Source organism: Dunckerocampus dactyliophorus, chromosome 16 (assembly GCF_027744805.1).
Source record: "Dunckerocampus dactyliophorus isolate RoL2022-P2 chromosome 16, RoL_Ddac_1.1, whole genome shotgun sequence".
NCBI classification, from domain to species: Eukaryota; Metazoa; Chordata; class Actinopteri; order Syngnathiformes; family Syngnathidae; genus Dunckerocampus; species Dunckerocampus dactyliophorus.
In genome coordinates, this window is record NC_072834.1 from 5,973,805 (window position 1) to 5,994,498 (window position 20,694).

Here is a 20,694-nt window from a genome sequence, read left to right on the forward strand (position 1 = left end):
GCCGCCCGTGACACCAGAAGCTCTTGTTGCACATGCGTATCATTGTTTTGGACTCCACTACAACTCTGTTACAAAGATAGAAAGAAGCAAATGTCCTCTCTACCAGAGTCTACTTTAATATGCAGGCAGTGATGTTCATTCTTAAATGTTTCCTACAGGATGATTTAAAGACTAAACATAAAACACATGCTTGGGATTCAAGCCCTAATAAAAACATCAAACCCTAAAAACAGTATTAAACATCTGTGGGGGTCCTTGGGGAAGTGAAAGTAAAAAAAAAAAACATGTTACCACATTGTCACCTCTCATAAACAAAGAGGACGAAGGCAAAAAGCTTAAGAGGACATGCAACTCTTAAGGTAAAAATAAGAGGCTTCACAGCAGCGGAAATGAAGCATGCAAGGTGCAAAGAGAGACTGCATAGAGATCAAATGTTTTTCCTCAGAAATGCACTGACATCAATTATTCAGCTACTGACACATGCTGATTTGGAAAACAAAAACACTGCTTATGCTCGGATTCCCTCAGAAGAAAAACATGACTTTTAAAGCCTCACCAAGAGTCGGCTTGCAAAAGAAGTCGACCCAGTTGTGTTCAGTGAGAAGTAGCTTTGTTACCAAATTTAAGTGCAAATACACCAGGATGACATCAGCTGGTGGCAACAAATCTTGCGCTGCCTCACATCAAGTGTGTTTGGGCCAAAATGGCCGCAGTTGAAGACGCCACAAACATGAGTTAATGTTACGTACATTCTGTGCCTGCTTGTACCAACAGCGGCAGACACTGGAAGACTAAACACTGAGGAATGAAGTCGCTGTCTGACAAAAAGTTGTAAAAGAAAATATCCAACATGTCTTTTTTTCCTAGTCTGTAAAATTATGTATTGTAATGTTAAGTTAGATACTTATTTTACCATTTCTGGTACAGCATATTTTGGTATATGTATATTTGTACATGTGTATTTCATCTATTTTATTCTATATATCTTATTTTTGTAGCTTGCTTATTGTATTTTTTCTTTCTCCAGGCCCCAAGTTAAAATTTAGTTGTCACATGACAATAAAATTCCTTGAATCCTTGATGCACAATACAACTTGTTGCTGGAAATCATCGTTACCATGGCGACATCACTGCTTTGTCATCAAGACGCCTGAAAGCCCATTGACAAAAGTTGAACTACAATTATGCAGGCTGATTATAAAATTGGTTAGCTTTCCTAATGTCTACTTTGAACTTTTATGACATAGTGGATGACAATATAAAACAGTTCTGGATGTCAGTACAGTAATGGCAAATACAAATATCAAAACAATACATTCGGTCCTTGTGAAACATGTAAAAAACAAAACAAGATGGAAGACATCCAAGTAAAACCAGGAAATGCAGTATCGACATGCCTCACAGTGGAATGACAATAACACACACACACTTTTACTGTACAGTATATGCTTGCCTGTTATTTGTGTGTGTGTGTGTGTTGTTCAGACTGATAAAATGCCTTTTCAGCGGAACCTCAAAAGTTGGCTCAAAATCCAAATGAAACTTATTAGGTGTGATATCAGGCTAAACTTCAAAAGGTGGGTAGTTTCTTACTACTGTAGTTGGTTTTATTTAATTGTATTACACGTCGCTGAATAGATTTGTGTTCTCCTTTGAAGGTTCCATCATTTTACTTTCATAATCCTCCTAACCCCCCAAAAATGTCTACTGTCAAATGTGTTGTGCAACCAAACATATGTACAGTATATAGCTTCTTTTTGTATAAGCCTTGGGGTTTGTGATGATGGCTGTTCGTTTTGGCTCAAAAGGCTAAAGCTGTTGAAAGCTGTAATACGGTCTCCTTAAATTGGGATTGCAAGGATTTGATCATGAACATTTTCAGCATCCTTATAAGATATACATGTCCACAGGCACATCTATTAACATGATTGGACTCCAGTGTGTGTTAATGTGTCTTTTTGGAACTTGTGTCATGCATCCGTCCTCTTTGTTCTTCATGCAAGGTTCAGTTTAATAAGTCTGAGTGCAGTTGAGGGTGCTGAACCCGGGAAGCGTGACGCGGCCATTTTTGTAGATGTCACGGTCGGGCCCCTGGTTCATGCGTTTGACCAGGTTCTTCTCGTAGAGCAAGGGGTGGTAAGCGCCGAGCGTGCAGGCAGCGTCATAGAAACGCTGGTAGTAATGGCAGAGCATCGTCTTTCGGCGCGAAGGCAGGAACTCGTAGACGTGCACCACCTCACACAGGGACATCATCAGGACCGTACCTGAGCAGGAACAGAGGCTTTAAAAAACTTGTTTATAGTTTTCTTATATTGCCGAAAGTGTGTTATTGCCTTTCACTCTCTCAAATTAAAGTCCAGGATGAAGGCCTTCTAGATATGTCATTCTTTTGTCAGTGCTGTCTCATATGTACACATATGATGGCGCAGTTAATAAAAAAAACGTTTTTTTTAGTTTTGAAATGGTCATCGATGTGCACACTTTCTTTAAACCCGTACCCAGCAGGCCAGAGGAAGGCGGGTTCTTCTGGATGGGCTCGGCCATGTTGTCTTGTATTCGCTGCCAGACCTGCCATTCAAAGCGAGGATGCAGGATGTAGAAGGGCTGCTGGGGGTGGAGCCTCCTGTACCTCTGGTACTGGGTGAAGATAGGGTAGTCGGTCTGGTTGAACCACTGCAAAACGTCGATTAAAACCATTCTTTTCAATTCTTTATTATGCGTAGCTATATAGTGTAAAGGATGTAAACAGCACCTGTGTGACATCAGCAGAAAAGGGGTCCCAGGCCACCAAGACACCTGAGCTGTACAACGAACTAGACAGGAAGTGGTGGTCATCAGACGCCATCACCTAAACAACGTTCAAATGGATGCTGACGTTATAATCTGTTTAAAGTCAGTTACATAAGAATGTGTTACTGTAGCGGCTTTACTTGGGAGTTGATGAGGCGGATGGTGGTTTTAGAACCAACATCCTTCTCATAGCCAGCGGTAGGGGCGGCATTGAAGCGCAGCACGGCATCATGTGAGTCTGTAATTCAGATGTCTGTCAATATTTACTTTTAGAAGCCTTGTGCAGCAATGGTGGAAGAACACAAATGCTGTAAGGATATCTCACCTATCTCTCTGCCTAGGCCCGAGTTGCGCAGCGACCCGGCAGAGGAGACCACCGCACATCGCTTGTAGGGCCCCAGGTCGCAGGTTAGCGACTTCGGCGGGAGCAGTGAGGCCCAGGGCAGAGAAGAAAGAGGCTTGAGGTCAGGGGTCAACGTTGACACCTCCACCTTCTTGTAGAGTTGACAGAGGAGCTCAGGGCCACTCAACTTTGGCCTGCCGGCGACATCAGCAGGGTTGGAGAACTTTACTCCGTATTTATTCATCGCCTAGAGTATAAAGGAAAACAGTGTGTTCAAATACATCTATTTATTATGACTGATCTTCTCTATACAATTAGTCACATTTGAAGGCTTTTTGCCTCCATAAACTGGAGTTTTGCTGGTCAGGGGTTAGTTAGTCAGTTAGTTGAAAGCAAGCCAGTTATTGTAGTTAGGCAGCTAGTTAGTTGGCTGAAAACTTGTCAGTGGCTTAGTTAATTAACCAGTGAGTTTGATATTTAGTTGGTTTGGTAGCTACCATGCTGGGAAAAAACAGCATATGTTGTGTTTTTGTGGTGCATCAGCATAGACCAACATGGTCCACCAGCTAAACCAGCACCAAACCAGCATAGACCAGCACTGACCAGCTGGTCTATGCTGTTTTTTTCAGCAGGGTATCCAGTTAGTTTTGTATGTGGTAGCTTCCGGTGAGCCAGTTAAGTTAACTTGTTGCTTGTTTCTTGGTTGGCTAGCTAGCAATTACAGCTTTTTTGCTGAAAGCTAGCTAACTGGGTAGTTAACTAGTTAAACGGGTATCAAGCTAGTTAGCTGGAAGCTATCCAGTTACTCAGCTGAAAGCAAGCCAACTAGTTGCGTGGCTTGTAGATGTGAGTCATGAACGAATCATTAAACACTGGGCGACTGCGTGGGCTTGCGTGGGCTTGTTTTCCTAAACGGCAATGTGTGAGCAGTCTTTATTTGATTTGAGTTGTTAATTTGTTAGGAGGCTTCATTTCGAAGAAAAGTTTATTTAGTTTATTAAGTTTATTTAGCAAAATATTTGGTACATAGTTATCGTATTCAAATTGTGTTAATAATTAGGATTTTTTTGCCTAAGGATTCGAAAGGCAGAGAGAGAGCAATGAACTGTAGAAAGGCTACAGTTGATCAAGACCATGTGGACTTATTTTTATTTTTTTCTACAGTGGTATTGAGTCAGTAATTGTGTGACTTGAGTGACTCGAGTGAATTTTGTACCCGATTAACTTAAGTGAGTGACTCATAAGGACTCAAGTCAGTAAAGTGAATCGAGTATACCATCACTACTAGCCATCTGAATGTCTATTGAAACAGATGTTTTCTAATTTCTGTGTAACCAGCTTTCAGGTGTCCCAGTGTACCGTGTCCTAATTATTAAAAGGCACTAAATGAAACACCATGCCATGAAACACTACACACGTACACTCCTGATCAAAATGTTAAGACCAGTTTAAAAAAGCTTTCTTTCTTTGATTGAGCTGCATAAGCAAGGCCTCTTGCAGAGCACCGTTGCTGCTGAGGTTGGACACATGAGGGTTATGAAACAAAGTCGAGTGGTAGACCCAAAAAATGTCACCGGCCCACTCACATTTCATCTTTCTGCATTTTGCAGCTCTACTTAGAATTCTTGCAATTTTTCAACTGGTCTTCAAATTTTGATCAGAGGTGCACATGGGAAGATACTTGTTGGTCCATTGACATCCATGTATAGAGATGTGCTCGTATATCTCAGGAAACAGATGTTGCCAAGTGCATCTGACACGACTTAAGTCTCCCATTCTAGTAACAAGTATGGCCTTGTCTCCTAATACTTCCTTAACAATCCTCCAGGAAACCTCGGCTTCCATTGGTGTCCATGAGCCATACGGGTGTTCTACAAAAAAAGTCTGCGCATTAATGATGTCTTACCTCAACATGCAGGTACCAGGAAGTAGCTTGCGGACTAATGAATAAAAATACAACCCTCCACAGATATTTAAGTGCCATTCTATTCTATTTTTTGTGTGTGTGTTTTCTGACCTGATAATTCTCCACCACCTTCTTGAGTCCGTTTCCCAGCATGCTGCTGGACATCTGCTCATTCCATACTTCTCCCAAAAGGCTGTTCGGGCCAAACAACTCGGCATCGCTCGCTTTGCCACTCAGCTCCCCTCGCCGACGGCCTCCGAACAGAGTCTCCAGCGCCCGCAAGAGGGGTCGCGGCAGCATACGTTTGAAAAAACCCTCGTGCTCTCTTGACTTTTGCTTTGGCTTCTGATGCTCGTGGGTGTGGTTTGGCGAGGAGAGGACAGGGATCGGACGGCGGGGGTCACCGGGGATGACGCCAGGGAGCTTCTGGGGGTCAATGTACACGGGCTTGGATCCTCCTCGCAGCGCCTGTGGAGTTAGGGGGACGGTGAGTTTGCATTCTGTCAGTGCCGTTTTCAGATTTTACCAGAAGCGCACCTTGATGACAGAGTGTGCGCGAGGCTGGGCCCGAGTCCGTGCCCGCACGCCAAAGATAGCGTCGGTGACGGGCACGCTGTTTTCTGCACACAGGGCATACAGCAGAGCCATGGAGATGCAGAAGAAGGCCATGCAGAGCGCCCCACGGCATGCACGACGCCTCAGACGCCATAGCTGGCTAACTCTGTCTGCTGCCCCGCGGACCTGCATATGCAAAAGTATAGAGACACCTGACCGGTACAGGAAGTGGAAAGAATATTTTCTACAATATTTTAGAGTGAATACGGAGAATGGATAAAAGGTCAATGACTAGTGTCTTCTGGATCACATTAGTTCTTCCACACCAAACTCAGCTATCCACGCCATTATGTACAGACGAGCAAGGAATGTTAAGATGTGTGTTATCAGTGAATTTAACGACAAAGTAGGTTTTGCATATTTATATTTGAACTACAGTCCCCATGATGCTTTGAGGGCTGTAATACAATGTGGAGCATCATCCAAAGGAAAAAAAAATACTGTATATTAGCAGGTAGAGCTGGATAACAGAGCTCACCAGTGTGACCCCAAACAGGATAAGCCATAGCTCAAGGTTGAAATAAATAAAATGTAAATTAAGGTACTAGAGTAGGTAACTAATTGTTTTCAATGTCAAAATAAAAAATTTCCAACAGCTTCAAACACAAGATGACAGAAAAAGGCTGCAGGGTCAAAAGAGTTGGCCTCAAATGCCCCCCATCCTGTCTAGGGAAGATGAACTGAGGGAGAAGATGAAATGGAGGAGTGGCAGTAGTCATGTAGAAAGCAGGGAGGGAAAGTAGGCTCAACATGGCCTTAATAGACGAAGAAAAACACAAGGGAAATGGAGGACAGTAGGCTCCACCCACATTTGACCCTGTTGTCATTCATACTTTTATAGACGGGGATGATTGACAGTGTCTTTGGAGCTTACTCAAATTAATCTGCTCTTTAACAGAGGAGATTTTCTTTTGCGCGACTGACCTCTGGGAATAAAGCAAAGAGGCCTTTCAGGACGCAGCTGCTCCACTTTGCCTTATAATCATTTCTGTGATCAGTGCACATCTGTTTCTCGTTCACGATGGTTCAGTGTAAGCCTTTGAAAAAGAGCTCGATTTAGTTGGGAAACCTGCAGTCCAACTCGGCTGCATGCCTCATTCATATGAAATAAACATGATCATCTTCTAGAGCGCCAATATGACAGATGGCGGTGTCGCTCGGAATCTACTTAAAGATGTCGCCCTAAATCCCCGGTTCTTTATACACGTACACATACAAAAGACCTGCAGTGTGTGTGTGAGTAGCATTGATGGTCAGTCGCCTCAAAGCGCAGACTCAAAGCGGAGGGGCTGATTGGTTTGCTCTCTGACGCCCAATCACAGAACAAATGCAGCAGCACAGCCTTGCAATGGTGGAGCAATATATAAAAAGCTGTTCATGTAAGCTATAGTTTAGCTTAAAATATTACTAAGATATTGTTTAACTTTAGGTAAGCTTCACAGTAAGCAACGTTACCTTTGACCAGAGCAAGATTATTAGCCTTTAGATCTTGTCAGGGTTGTCTTTTTTTATCAGAATAGCCACATGAATCAGCACAAAAATGTAATCCTTTCTGTGCAATAGTCAATGTACACAGTAAATAAAACAATTGTAATAATACCATTGATTTTGATCATACAAAATAATTCATAGAAAATGTATGTAATATGTATGTATGCAATAAAAAACACAACCATATAAGATTAAACTTCAAATAAAAACCCAAATATGTGATAAAACAATAAATATAAAATAAAAAAACACGGCCATTTGGGGCGCTGATTGTTGTGCTGCATCTGTGTTATTAATAGCTTGGGTACCGGTAATATATTGCACGTGTAGTGATGCTGAGGATGAGTCACAATAACAGCAACTGTTACTCCTGTTGAAACAGTGCATCACACATTCACTCAAGTAATCACATAATGGGCTCACTGACTGAGGATTCTTTTTTTGTGGGATTGTGATAAGTTTTACCTTGTAGCCCATGCTGAGTTGTGGGTGTTGTTGCTTAGAAACTGACTGCTGCCTTATGGTTTCCCCTCATCCCTCATCTCCTCATCCCTCCTGCAGGCAGACATATTTATACAAGTATTTGGCACAGTATGATAAAACAATAATACACCACTGGCTTTTTATATGTGCAGAAAGTGCCTACACTCAGTTGGAAGACCACCACCATACCATAAACGCATGTCATGCACAAGTGGTGCCATCCCATCAGCTGGTAAACATCGATCCCGGATTGTATTTCTGTGAATCCAAAAGAGTTCAAAGGCAGTTCCATAGATGGGATGGATTGAGTCAGGAAGAATAGATTAGGGTAAGCGCTGATACTCCAAATGACTATTTGTAAGTGGAGTCTGGCAGCCGACTGTCACAACGGGCTGAAGGATGCAGCTACGGGTTCTGGACTTTTGGTGTTAAATTCATTTGAAATTTAGCCTACCAGAACCTGAAATGGTTGAGAAGATTGTAAAGAAAAGTTAGTTATTACATGTGTCTAGTTATTGTGTTTTAATTTAGTGGTGGGTTTTAAGAGCATGTGCTTCATCAATAGGTGGTTTTGTAACATGCAGTCATTTTTAAGATACTCAAAACGACACGTCGTCCAATGTCCTCCACTGTGGACATGAGGACTTGCCACTAATAGTTGTTCATATAAGATGAAGATGGTTGTTTGAGTAAATACAACAAGATGCCGAAAAAGAAGAAAAGCTGCTTCTTGCAGTATCATTCATTAACTACGGCAGGTCGTCCGGAAACTGGAAGGTTGGCAGTTCGATCCTTGCCCTCCACCCAGTCACTGTGTCCCTGGGCAGGCACTTCACTCACCTCGTCTCCAGTGCTGCCCACACCGGTGTATGAATGTTTGGTGGTGGTTGGAGAGGCCGTAAGTGCAAATTGGCAGCCATGTTTCTGTCAGACTACCCCAGGGCAGCTGTGACTACAGATGTAGAGTACCACCGCCAAGTGTGACTGAGGAGTCAATGAATAATGGGTTCACTTCATTGTGTGGTGCTTTAGGTGCCTTGAAAAGCGCTATAAAATATTATATGTTGAAAAGCTGTGGCATGAAATTTACAAAATGTCAAACCCCAAAAAGTACACATTCAAAAAACACTTCTTTCATGCCCAGTGGTGCTTTACAATGTAAATAATTGATGTTGTATAAAAATGTCTCGTTCCTCTCATCATAGAAAAGATGACTGATGAAATAATCATCCCTTCGGCACTAGATAGTTGTCCACTGCAAAGGACATTGCATTAAACTATATAACAATACAGTACAATAAACACACACAAATTGTGGCATACTGTTCTCACCCCAAACCATGATTTAATGCAAAAAATGCAACCTTATTTTTCTGGGTTAAATCAAAGAAGAATAGCATCAAATTTCCACTCAGTTTACACATTGTTCAGTGCTTAGTAAATTAGTATAACCATCTAACAGTACATCTTAGAGCCAACAATAGCCATGACATACCACTGGTCTCTCATGTCAGTAATGTTTTGAGTTATCTACTAACTGTTCCACTACCTTCTGTACAACTACGTTATTCTTCATATCAAACATCTTATTGGTATCAAACATGTCATATTATATACACACTAACTGCATAAATGCACATAAAATATACTAACTCCCCATTATAATACAAAATAGAACACAAAAACATTAATAATAATAATCGGATGGATGGATGGATGGATGGATGGGTGGATGGATGGATGGATGGAGGCTGACCTATGTAACGTGGTGCTCCTCTGTCACCATCCTTCCTTGTTCCTGCGTCGTTCCTCTTCTATAAACCCACACTACGGTGAAAACAGGCCGTCTTTTGTGTCGCCATGGTCCCGTTTGTGAGCACGGGCCGAGGTAGCATTAGGATAAACACGGTCGAGAACTGCAAGTGCTCCGCTTTCATTCGACCCGCAGCAGGACGAGCATCAAGTCAGCCAATATACTAACCTTATACTTCCGTTTTCACCACAAAATAAGAGCATTGGGTGGTATTTTTGCAATCTATATCGGTCGTTGTCAGTGAATAGGTTTCATTTTTGCTATATCAACTCTGTGTTTATAAGTTATTGCAGCACGTTGTAAAGCCATCAAACGGCATCTTCAATTGCAAGTAGATTTGCTTTTGAATTGCAGTTAGTTCAACGTCCGGTCAGAGCTCATGACAGGAAGTGCTCAAAGCTGTCCTGCGGAGCACGACAGATTTGGGCTGCCATGTCATCCGCTGGTGTTGGTCCATAATGTTTTCTGAAGTCCACAGTCAATGCAGCAGTCTTCCAGGAAATTTAAGTTAATTATTAAATTTAATAAATGCTTAACTTATGCTTAACTTTTACAATATTTTAATGAATCTTTTAGTAATTTAATTTAGTTCAAATTCATGCTTTATTCATGCTGACTTTCACTTTCCAGCAGGGCATGGAACCTGCCCACAATGCCAAAGTTACCAAAGCTCAGTGTACAATATCCTTTTTTTAACAGATGTGATGTAGCCTAATATTCTAATTTCCTGACTACTACAGTAACAGGGTCAATTAAGTCATTGTAAATATGTTATGTAAATGTCTGATATAATTACACAAAATGGATGTTCAAGTAATACCTGATGTGTTTGTATTGTCAGGTTATTAATGTGGAACGTCAATAACGTCTGTCGCTGTGTACCCCCTACTGCTCTAATTAGTGTGACACCTTTCATGATAAGTTCAGGCCGCGCCTTTGTACTTCCCGTTTTGTTCGTGATCTCCATGTGAGAGGCAGGCGTCCGTATGGCTCACGAACTTTATTTCTTATCCCTTCTTGTCCTGTGTTGTAATCTGTGCAGTGGCACGTTATTCGGCCACATTGTGACTGCGTCGTTTGTGTCTTCCTTCTGTCAGGTATGCTATTTTTGTCCCACTTTGTGTGTCACTGCCTTTTTCCTTGTGATCTCCATGTGAGAGCAGGTGTTTATAGAGACAGTAACTAATCTAAATCTACCCACATGCATGAAACAAGACATTATAACGCTGATACCAAAACCTGGCAAGGATAATAGGACACTGGAAAATTTCCGCCAAATTTTGCTTCTAAACAATGATTATAAACTTTTAACATACCAATAGGTTAAAAAAGGAACTAGGTCAAATAATGAATGAAACACAGGATTTGTAAACAAAAGATCAATACATAACAACATAAGATTAGATTACAGTAACCTCATTGACGACAAAGGCTTCATTTTATTTCCTGACTTTCCCAAAGCTTTTGATAAGCTTGAACATCGGTTCCTTTTTAAAGCCTTGCATTTATATGGGTTTGGTCCAAAATTTTGCAACATTATAGAATCATTTTATGATGGTACAACCAGCACGTGGGCACTCCCAACTGGTACTACTCCTCGCTTCTCCTCAAACCGAGGAGTTAAACAAGGCTCCCTTTTTGTTTATCATGGCAGCGGAAATGTTAGCAATCCTTATGAAAAACTCAGAAATTGATACGTGAAATATTTTTCATGAACAGTTAATAATAAGTCTGTCATGTTCCGCGGGACAGGAGCGAGCCCTTCCTGTCCTGCGACCTTACTTTTGTGCGCGGCACTTCCGGCTGGGAGGAAAATGCAACCGCTTCACCCCAGGTGGCTGAGAATTGAGTTTACAATTGACATTAGTGGGGTTTAAAAGCCCAGCACTTATGTACAATCATAATTTCACTCCACACCAAACACCGATCTGGAATAATAGATATGTTCTGTGTAATAGAAAATCTCTCTTTTTGCAACACTGGATGGATAAAGGTATTTGCCAATATCTCATCTTATGGATAAACAAGGCACCTGGTTATCACATGAAAACTTCTGTTTGGTTCATAGTATCAATTGTAGAAAATCTGAATTTAATAAAGTACTCAAAGCAATTCCTACACCAGTCAAAGAACTTGTACAAAACATTCATTGACTTTCTTAACAAAGAGATACCAAACAAAATCCTACGTAATCATTTGAATAACACTCTATGTCCAATACGTTCAAATACAAACTCCATTATGCAGAACTTCTTTGATATAGAGGTCAAAAAATGGAGGGCCCAATCTCTAACATTCCCTGTAAGTCCAAAGGTGAAAGAAGTACATTTTAAGACATTAAATGAGATTTATCCATCTCGTGAAATGCTAAGAGTATTGGTATTGGTATTGGTATTGGTTTAATTTATTTCAAACATGCATATGTCCGAAAAGGAGTAGGAAGAAGCAGAGCTTATTTAATCCTATCCCCTTTTTGTAGCACATCAATTGCTAATACATACATGTGTGTACATACACATACAAACACGCACATACATATATATATACACTTACATCTGCACCTACACAAGTACGCACATATATACATATACAGTATACACATATACAGTATACAGGTACACAAATACTAAAAAAAAAAAAAAAAATTGTTTTCTTTTTTTTCCCCTCCTTTTCCTTTCCTTCTGTTTATCTGTTTATCCTGTCCTTCCTCTCCTGTTGATATCCACATCTTCTTTGGTTTTGCACTGCTAGTGACACTGAGTTTGTATACAAGAGTTCCTTTTATTAACTATGTCAAGGTTATTGCAATTATGCTTATTGTCATAGTCATATGATCTTTAATATGTTCCCAGATCGCTGATATCTTGGACAACAAGCACTCTTGCGACTCCTGGACCTCCTTTTAGTTTGATGTAGATTTTCCCGTTAGTGCTCCAAGTGTTTTGAATCTTTCCTTGCTTCCTCAGGTCTCGTGCTTTTTTGGCGATGTCAGAATTGCGTTTTGTCAGATGCTCATTCATGTAGACGTTGGTGCCTCTTAGCTTCTTTCCCTGTTTCAGCAGTGCAGTTTTGGATTCCCTGTTGGTGAACTTAATGATGACAGGTGCGGCGTTGTTTCTGCCATGGAGTGGGACGCAAGTGTCAATACTGTTGACATCGACATCCACCTCCTTCGAGTGTAGGAAGTTAGCAAACTGTTGCTTTATTGAAGGAACATCTCTTGACTTGGGTGTGATTTGGAGCCCTGTGAGGACCACATCATTCATTCGTGCCATCTGATCCACCTCGTCAATGAAGTTTTTAATTTGCTTCTTGATATTCTCCTTTGCTTCTTTCTCTTCCTCAAGGGTGGTGCGAAAGTCAGCATTGTCCTTCAATAGTGCCTTGATATCATCCTGTAGAATGTTGATATCATTGCATAGTGCTCTATTTTCTTCCTTGGGGTCTTTAGCGTCCTTAAGATCAGTACATGAGGTGGCTTCCATATGGTTTATAGCCTCCTTGAGAACAGTGCGCAAGGCAGCGTTATCTTCCAATAAAGCCCTGATATCATCCTGCAGAACCCTAACATCCTTGCATAATGCTGTATTTTCTTTACGGTTTATCGCTTCCTGAAGAGCAGAGCGCAAGGCAGTATTGTCATTCAGCAGTACTTTAATGTCGTCCTGCCAAGCCTTGATATCTTCCAAAGGGTATTTAACCTCCTTAAGAGCAGCGCTCAGGTCTGCAGTTTCATCTTGCAACTTCTTCACTTCTTTTCTTAGTTTTTGGATATACTTGTTCTGTGCTCTATTTTCTTCAGACTGTATCTCTACAGTTGAATGCAGCTTCTCAATTGCTCGCATTATTTGTGGTAGAGTGATCTCTCTACTGTCGAAGCTTCTATCAAAGGCTTCATTGCAGCTCTTGATAGCATTTTGACACTCTTGGTATCTTGGACTAGCTAGGTATTCTGCCAATGTTTCCATGTCCACTTTGAATTCAGAGCCAGAATCATTTTCCTCTGCAAGTTCAAAGCCAGAATAATTTTCCTTTGTGTTTGACATTGTTGCTAAGCAACCTCTTTGAACTTCAGCAGTTAGCTAGTTAGCTAGACTTGCTAGCAGTATCGATACTTGTATCTGTACCTCTCCACTATCCAAGTTAAAGTTGGGGGATTCAGCAAGCGGCACTGATCTTGTGTTCATGGAGTGTCGTCAGGAAAGCACCAAAATAGTTAAAATTTCCAGTTTCATCAACAGAGCCTGCCATACACATCCTTCCCCGTCAAGAAAAAAAAGAGTAAGATTTAACGTCGACCATAACAACTGTATTTTCTGTGACTCCGAGATTGAAACCACGGACCATCTTTTCTTTCACTTTATTTACACAAACACATTTTGGGAGGACTTTGAGGACTGTCTTTCTTCTAAAATCCAGGTACGGGACACCCTGAAGATGGACAACATATTATTTGGGGTGAACTTGAAGGAATCGCAAGCGGACTATGTTATAAATAACCTATTCTTGCTCTGGAAATATTTCACCCACTGCTCAAAATGGTGAGAAGGGCGCGTTATAGGGCCACATTGTGACTGCGTCGTGTGTGTGTTACTTCCATCAGAGTAAAACGAAGTGCAACCCTGCGTCTGTCGTCACTCATCCACAACGCAGACAGACAAATACCACCGGTTACACTACTACCGGCTACTCTATCTTTGTAAAAACAAGGATTGCCGAAATACAGTATTACTACTTTGTCATGCCACAAGGAAAATAGGCACATGCCAAAATTACAATTAAATGACTTGTGAAAGGGCACAATGTGCGTTTGTGTTTCTTTTTCACATATACTGCACAGTAAATAGACATAGCAGACATGGTCGCCTACGCCGTGATATTTAGCACTAGTGTTGAAATAGAACGGCCACGATTAAGGACAAGTGTGCCAGCTGGCGAAGAGTGGCTCTTTATTAGCATTGTTAGCATGTATTATTTCGGGGGTCTGTCATTGTAGCGTTGGGCGACATTTTATTGAAAAAATCGTCTTGCCGTAGCAGTAAGGGTTGCGGGAGTACGATGTACATAGACAAATTACATACAATCTGCAATACTAACCGCAGACCTCGTGGCGCAACGGTAGCGCGTCTGACTCCAGATCAGAAGGCTGCGTGTTCAAATCACGTCGGGGTCAATTCTTTTCAACTCTTTGATTTTACCCTTTGGCTCATATTTTTCTTCATGTTTTTTCTACATTCATCAAGCGTTTTATTTGCATTGTTTTGCAACAGAGGCAACTGTGAGAAAGCTGAGAGACCTCAATTCAAATAATTATTTTCTCAAAGGCTCAATTTTGACATTTTTACTTAAAAAGTTCATTTTGTTTCACTTGAACAATCAGGAATCGCATCTGTACAACCAATACATTATCATGTGAAAGTAAAGTGAAGAAGAGACTAGAAGTGATCATGCTATGATCCATGCTAGATGCTGCTGCTGCTTCCGGAGTTTCGGATGCTGACTTTCTTGCGGGTGTTGTCGGTGCAGCGTTCCAGGATGAGCTCTGGACTTGGTCTCGGAGGGATGACCGGGGCCTCCTGCTTTAGCTCGCACTCGGAAATGAAGCTCAGCTGCTCGGGAATGTTTCCTGTGGGTCATAAATGCAAAATCTGTCTTTATGATGGTTATCAGATGATTTGAACCGCTTTCTTAAGGGAGACTCATCAAAACATTTACTGTCTTACCTTGGTTCTTACGTTCCCTCAGGGGTGACTTTTCAACGTTCCTGTTTTTCCTCGGCAGAGCAGTGGGGCGCTCGCCCTTCTGCTGCAGGTAGCGGCGACTGTTCCTGCGGTAGGCCTCCTGGCTGAGGCGCTGTCGAGATCGGTTGTGGATGCTCTTGGCATTTTTAATGGTGGACCTGAACAAAATTAAACACAAAACCTCAAGAACTCACTGAAATAAAAGACAAAATATGAGGATGAGCGTCTGTTATGCAGTACAGGTATGTTATATACCTGCGAGGTGGAGGTTTCTCTCCCTGCAACTGCGTGGATTCATATTTGGAGCCTTTGCCGGCTTTCTGCAGGAACATGGAGGGGAAGTGACCGGTCTCCTCACCTTTCCTGAGCCAAACAGGATAAAGAAGCAAAAGAATGTTCAGTGCTTGCCATGGAAGTTGACATACGAAACCTGTGCTAATATACTACTACTCCAAAAAGAAATCTCATACCTGACAACCCACCAGCCATCCAAAAGCTTGTGAATGACTTCGATGGTTTCCCCCTTATCCAAAGAAATCTCATCCTCTGTCTCCTTCTTGTAGGCTCTGACAGTGATGTGCAATTCTCCTGAAAGTATAGCATTTGATGTCATGTGACAAACGACAAATAAAAAGCAGCATTCGTGGTTGAAACCGACCTTCGTAATTTGGCTCCACGTCTTCTGCCTCCTCTGGTCCGTCCAGAGGTTCCAGGTAGGAGGCAGGAGCCCAACCTCGTTTTGTGTCACACTGACAGAACCACCAGCCTGCAACCACCAGCATGTTATGTTATTAAAATAATAATAATAACAATGGATTTATATAGTGCCTTTCAAGATACCCAAAGCTTGTTACGTTACGCTATTCTACATTACATTATGTTCCGCTGTGCTGTTATGCTGCATTACGTTACGTTACGTTACATTATGTTATATTATGCTGTTAAGTTATGTTATGCTATGCTACGTTATGCTATGCTGTGCTATGTTATGCTATGCTATGCTACGTTACGTTACGTTACGTTACGTTACGTTACGTTACGTTACGTTACGTTACGTTACGCTACGTTACGTTACGTTATGTTATGTTATGCTATGGTATGCTATGCTATGCTATGCTCACCGTTCTGGTTTTTCTCCACAATCTCTACCAAGTCTCCAGTGTGCAGATTGAGCTCGTGTTTGGATGTCTTGATGAAGTCTGCGATCACTCTGTATGTGTCCAGGATGATGGGACCGGATATCTCTGAAAGCGGGGTACAGCAGTAATATACAATATCGTCATATAATTCAATAAACTGATGTGGCATCTTTATGGATTGTCCTTACTAGAAAATATAAATAAAATAGGAAAGGGTTTGAAACAAGATTTCCTTGAATCAGTGCAAATTACGGCCTTAATTGCGTACACCAGGGGTGCTCACACTTTTCAGCTTGTGTGCTACTTTGCTAAAATGCTAAAATGACCAAGTTACAAAAATGTACCTCCCACTATAAACATAGAAAACATATTTGTAAATATCTACATGTGGAATGTATTGACTATATTTATAAATATGAGTATGTAGACACACAGTTCATGTGTATTACGTCCTTGGCTATCAAACATTACAGATAGACAAGAAATGAAAATGACTATTCAAAAGACAATGCAGCCGAAGTCAAGGCAACATGTTAAAAAGGTTTCAGCAATGGGCACATTTTCCGGTTGATCATGAATAACAGTTTAACAGGCAGAAGTGTAGAAAACACACATTTCTGTAGTGGAGTTCAGGATGTGAAGTGAAGTCATCAAACAGTTCACTTTTTTCCCCCCGCATAACTAGTCGCTACAAATTAACGGATAACTTTTTGCTATAGATAAAGGCATCTTACCGCTGCGTTAGTTTATCCGTAATCAGAATCATAATCTCTGTAGCCTGACACATCACCAGCTGGGAGCACCAGCGAATCAGGAGGGGAGCTTAACGTCAGCTGACCGATGTCATATGACGTCTATAAAAGTGACTCTCGCGCGATCGACCCGCACTACATTCGCGAGCCGCCGCCAGCTTGCGATCGACGTAATGGGCACCCCTGGTGTACGCTTTGATTATGCAAACGTACAGGTGCCCCAAACACATTGCAACATTGCAACAATGCAAATACAGTAACAACCGCAGTTCTGTTTGTCAACTTCCCGCTTACCAGATATATTGACTTTGGTCTCCACAAAGGTTTCACTTTTTTTCACTCTGAAAAAGAAAATAATGATCGCTGTCATCCTTGTGTGTCATCATGTGTTAGTCATATGGCGTTTACGCTCACGACTCATCGAAAACGCAGACTTAAAACAACACACGCTGTTATTTCATCCCAATACGAAACAACGGGGATGCCCCCTTCAGAGGGTCAGTCATGGTTAATGGTTCAATATAGTACTGACGCGTTGGGAGCAGGTGGGTTTTCGTCCTCCAGTCGAACTTTGAAGAAGATGTTGAGGTGTGTGCAGCGCGAGATGTGCGGCGGCAGGTTGACCAGCGACTGGCAGTACTCGGCCAAGGTACTCTGCTTGGTTTCCCGTGACCTCTGACTCTCCACCCACCGTGGTGCTGCAAACACACACACACACACACAAACGCACACACACACACACACACAGAGACAAGAGGAAGCATTGAAATCATCTGGTGTACAAAGTGATGAAATGTGTGAAATGTTGGTTCTGTTTTCCCCTTCAGCTTGGTTGCTTCAATAAAGAAACCAAAAAAAACGAGAAGTCAGAGTGTTGACATGCAGGTGCTTCCTGAAATGTTGTTGCACGGCGACAAGATGGCACTTCAGATAATTCTATTTTACCCTTTTTAACGGGGCCGTCGCATCATTTCCTAAACGGCCCTTTTACGGTTAAATACCCTCACTCGTCCCGTATGACAAAAAATGTCAGCCTCCCAAAAACTTTATTACATTTTATTGCTTTGAACGAAATTCGATAGAAATGGCTTGAAATGGGATGGCACAAAATGTCTCTCTCATCTCTAAAAGGTAAGAGCCACCCTTACCTGGCAGTGATGGAATGATGCGATCCTTCTTCTCTATTTGGCCAGATTCAATGGGAAACATCTCTTTGAGGGATTTCTGCAACGATATCACCCATATTTAAGACATCCACTTAACGTACACCCGGTGTATTGTCTTGCTAGTTTAGGACCATGCTGCCTCACAGAGGAACTCACATGGAAAGTGTAGATTTCAGGATACGTCCTGTAGATGAGTTTCTCCGAGAGGTCGCTCCACTTCACCATCAGCATGTACACCTAAAATAAACCAGCCATGTTAAACAGGCTCAAAGAAAAAGCGCTACGAGCCGACGTGTTCGGAGCCTCACGTAGTGCTGACTGGGGTAAAAGCGTTTCTCGAAGCCGAGCAGCTTCACATGTCGGATGTACAGTTCCTCCATGTTGGGTTGGAAGCAGAAAGCAGCTGGGTGGCTGGATGGAGACCAGACTGACGAGAGACGCGACTGGCAGCCTTGATATCCTGTACAGTGAGTGTGCGCGCGTTTTCATTGTCATCAACATCCCTAAAGAGTTACTTCCTCTTGTAAATGTATGTTTTTTTTTTTTTTTAACTCAAGTCATCCCCTGAAAAGATAAAGCACATACACCATGCTGACATTGCCTATGTGTGTACCGTATGGCCACAAGTAGATGTTACGGCAAGGTGAAAAGTCGTGTTTTGATTGCCTTTAGTTAGTAGGGTTGCACAAAAACAGAAAAATCAATTTTCCACAAAATGTTAGAACACTTTGACAGTGACAAGGAAAAACTCACTCTCTGAGAACTTATCTTTGGATTGCTAGGTAAATTGCTAGTTAGTCAAATTGAAGAAAAACTACAAAATATATTATATTTCCAAACACAAATTTGTAGTTCAAGCATTCATGCGACGCAGACAAGGAAAAAGCATCTCTATCTATTCCCGCATAATCAACAGTTATCAATCATAAATTCATCTTGGGAACATGAATTCTGTTTCCCACTGTTTAAGCAACCATGTCAACTTTTAAAAGGGACTTTCACGTAAATGTTTTATTTTGCAGCAACGGCAAAGAGGAAGGAACCCCCCCCCCACACACACACAAAAACATAGGCAAACTTCCTTGTATCTTGTTACAAATCTGAAATAAAAAACTTGTAGTGTTGCAACTGAAAGTGTTTGCTCAAAACATGAAATGTCATTTATTGTCACGGAAACATAAAGCGCCTACTCGTTAGCACGTTGGCCACGCAGTCAGGAGATGTGGGAAGACCTGGGTTCTAATCTCCGTTTGGGCGGGCATCTCTGTGTGGAGTTTGCATGTTCTCCCCGTGAGTGCGTGCGTGGGTTTTCTCCGGCTTCCTCCCACATTCCAAAAACATGCATGATAGGTTAACTGGCAACTCTAAATTGTCCACAGGTATGATGAATGAGAGTGTGCACGATTGTCTATATGTGCCCTGCAGTCCAGGGTGTACAGCGCCTCTCGCCCGAAGTCAGCCGGGATAGGCTCCAGCATACCCCCGCAAAGGATTTAGCCATGTCGGGGAGCTACAACGGAGTGAAGAGTGAGTGTGTGTGTGTGTGTGTGTGTGTGTGTGTGTGTGTATTTCTTGTTTCATCAAGACCAAACATGCGTTGCTTCCTTCTCTAACTACTTGTTTTTGCAAACTCAAGGATCTTTCTAAAAAAGAAAGGAAATCCACTGTACTGACATATTTACTGTAATATGCCGCAAAAGTGAGTACACCCCTCATATTTCTACAAATATTTTATTTGAACACTAAAGAAACAACACTTTCATACATGTACAGCTTGGATGACAGTGTAAATTTGCTGTCCCCTCAAAGTAACTCAACACACCACCATTAAAGTCTAAACCAGGGGTCACCAACGTGGTGCCCGCAGGCACCAGGTAGCCCCCCACGACCACATAAGGTGCCCGCAAGCCTGCTTTTCATTCAGGGTTTCCGTTAATAATGAAAGAACAGTAGAAAGAAATGCATTCTGAAATACAAAATGTGAGTTGTGGACACCAGCATTTTGTTAATGTTCTGGTAAAACAAGCATATTCGCTTTGTTTGGGTTTAAAAAAAGCTCTGAAAATACAGCAAATGTTACAAAAATGAGTATCTCTTGGCCATTTTCATTTTGTAAAAGTAGCTCTCACAAGGAAAAACGTTGGTGACCCCTGGTCTAAACTGATGGCAACAATCGGGCCCAATTAGCCATTGTTGGTGTTTTTCTCTCTGGGGTCATGTGACACCTTCATGTGAAAAGGTGTTAGGCGGGAATGGGTGTGTTAAATTTGGTGATATCACTCTCACATACCGGTCATTGGAAGTTCAACACGGCAGAGACCTCTATATAAAGAATAGTTTGGGGATCGACCGGCAAAGTCCCACAGATCAACTGATCGATGGGTTGGCGGGCCGTGTTCTAGGATATAAGAATAGTATGTCCTCACTTTGGGGACAATTTGGACATTTTCATGAG

The 20,694-nt window shown here is 41.8% G+C and overlaps 2 protein-coding genes and 1 non-coding gene across 3 annotated transcripts; 1 reads left to right on the top strand and 2 right to left on the bottom strand.

Annotated features, from left to right (window-relative positions):
- Positions 1-93: 93 nt before the first annotated feature.
- Positions 94-9,599, bottom strand: st6gal1 (ST6 beta-galactosamide alpha-2,6-sialyltranferase 1). Its single transcript, XM_054756036.1, has 9 exons — positions 9,385-9,599; positions 7,611-7,700; positions 5,577-5,780; positions 5,151-5,507; positions 3,116-3,380; positions 2,931-3,028; positions 2,753-2,848; positions 2,499-2,673; positions 94-2,264 (listed from the first exon to the last, which is right to left on the bottom strand). The coding sequence occupies exons 2-9, from the start codon at positions 7,620-7,622 to the stop codon at positions 2,011-2,013; spliced, it is 1,461 nt and encodes a 486-aa protein (XP_054612011.1). The 5' UTR covers positions 7,623-7,700; positions 9,385-9,599; the 3' UTR covers positions 94-2,010.
- A 4,943-nt stretch (positions 9,600-14,542) lies between these two features.
- Positions 14,543-14,614, top strand: trnaw-cca (transfer RNA tryptophan (anticodon CCA)). Its single transcript has one exon. It is a non-coding gene; the product is annotated as a tRNA-Trp (tRNA).
- ncf1 (neutrophil cytosolic factor 1) lies at positions 14,612-18,699 on the bottom strand. Its single transcript, XM_054754953.1, has 11 exons — positions 18,548-18,699; positions 18,396-18,476; positions 18,222-18,297; positions 17,606-17,771; positions 17,368-17,414; positions 16,304-16,426; positions 15,841-15,948; positions 15,653-15,770; positions 15,438-15,545; positions 15,165-15,340; positions 14,612-15,067 (listed from the first exon to the last, which is right to left on the bottom strand). The coding sequence occupies exons 1-11, from the start codon at positions 18,617-18,619 to the stop codon at positions 14,904-14,906; spliced, it is 1,239 nt and encodes a 412-aa protein (XP_054610928.1). The 5' UTR covers positions 18,620-18,699; the 3' UTR covers positions 14,612-14,903.
- Between the last annotated feature and the right edge of the window lie 1,995 nt (positions 18,700-20,694).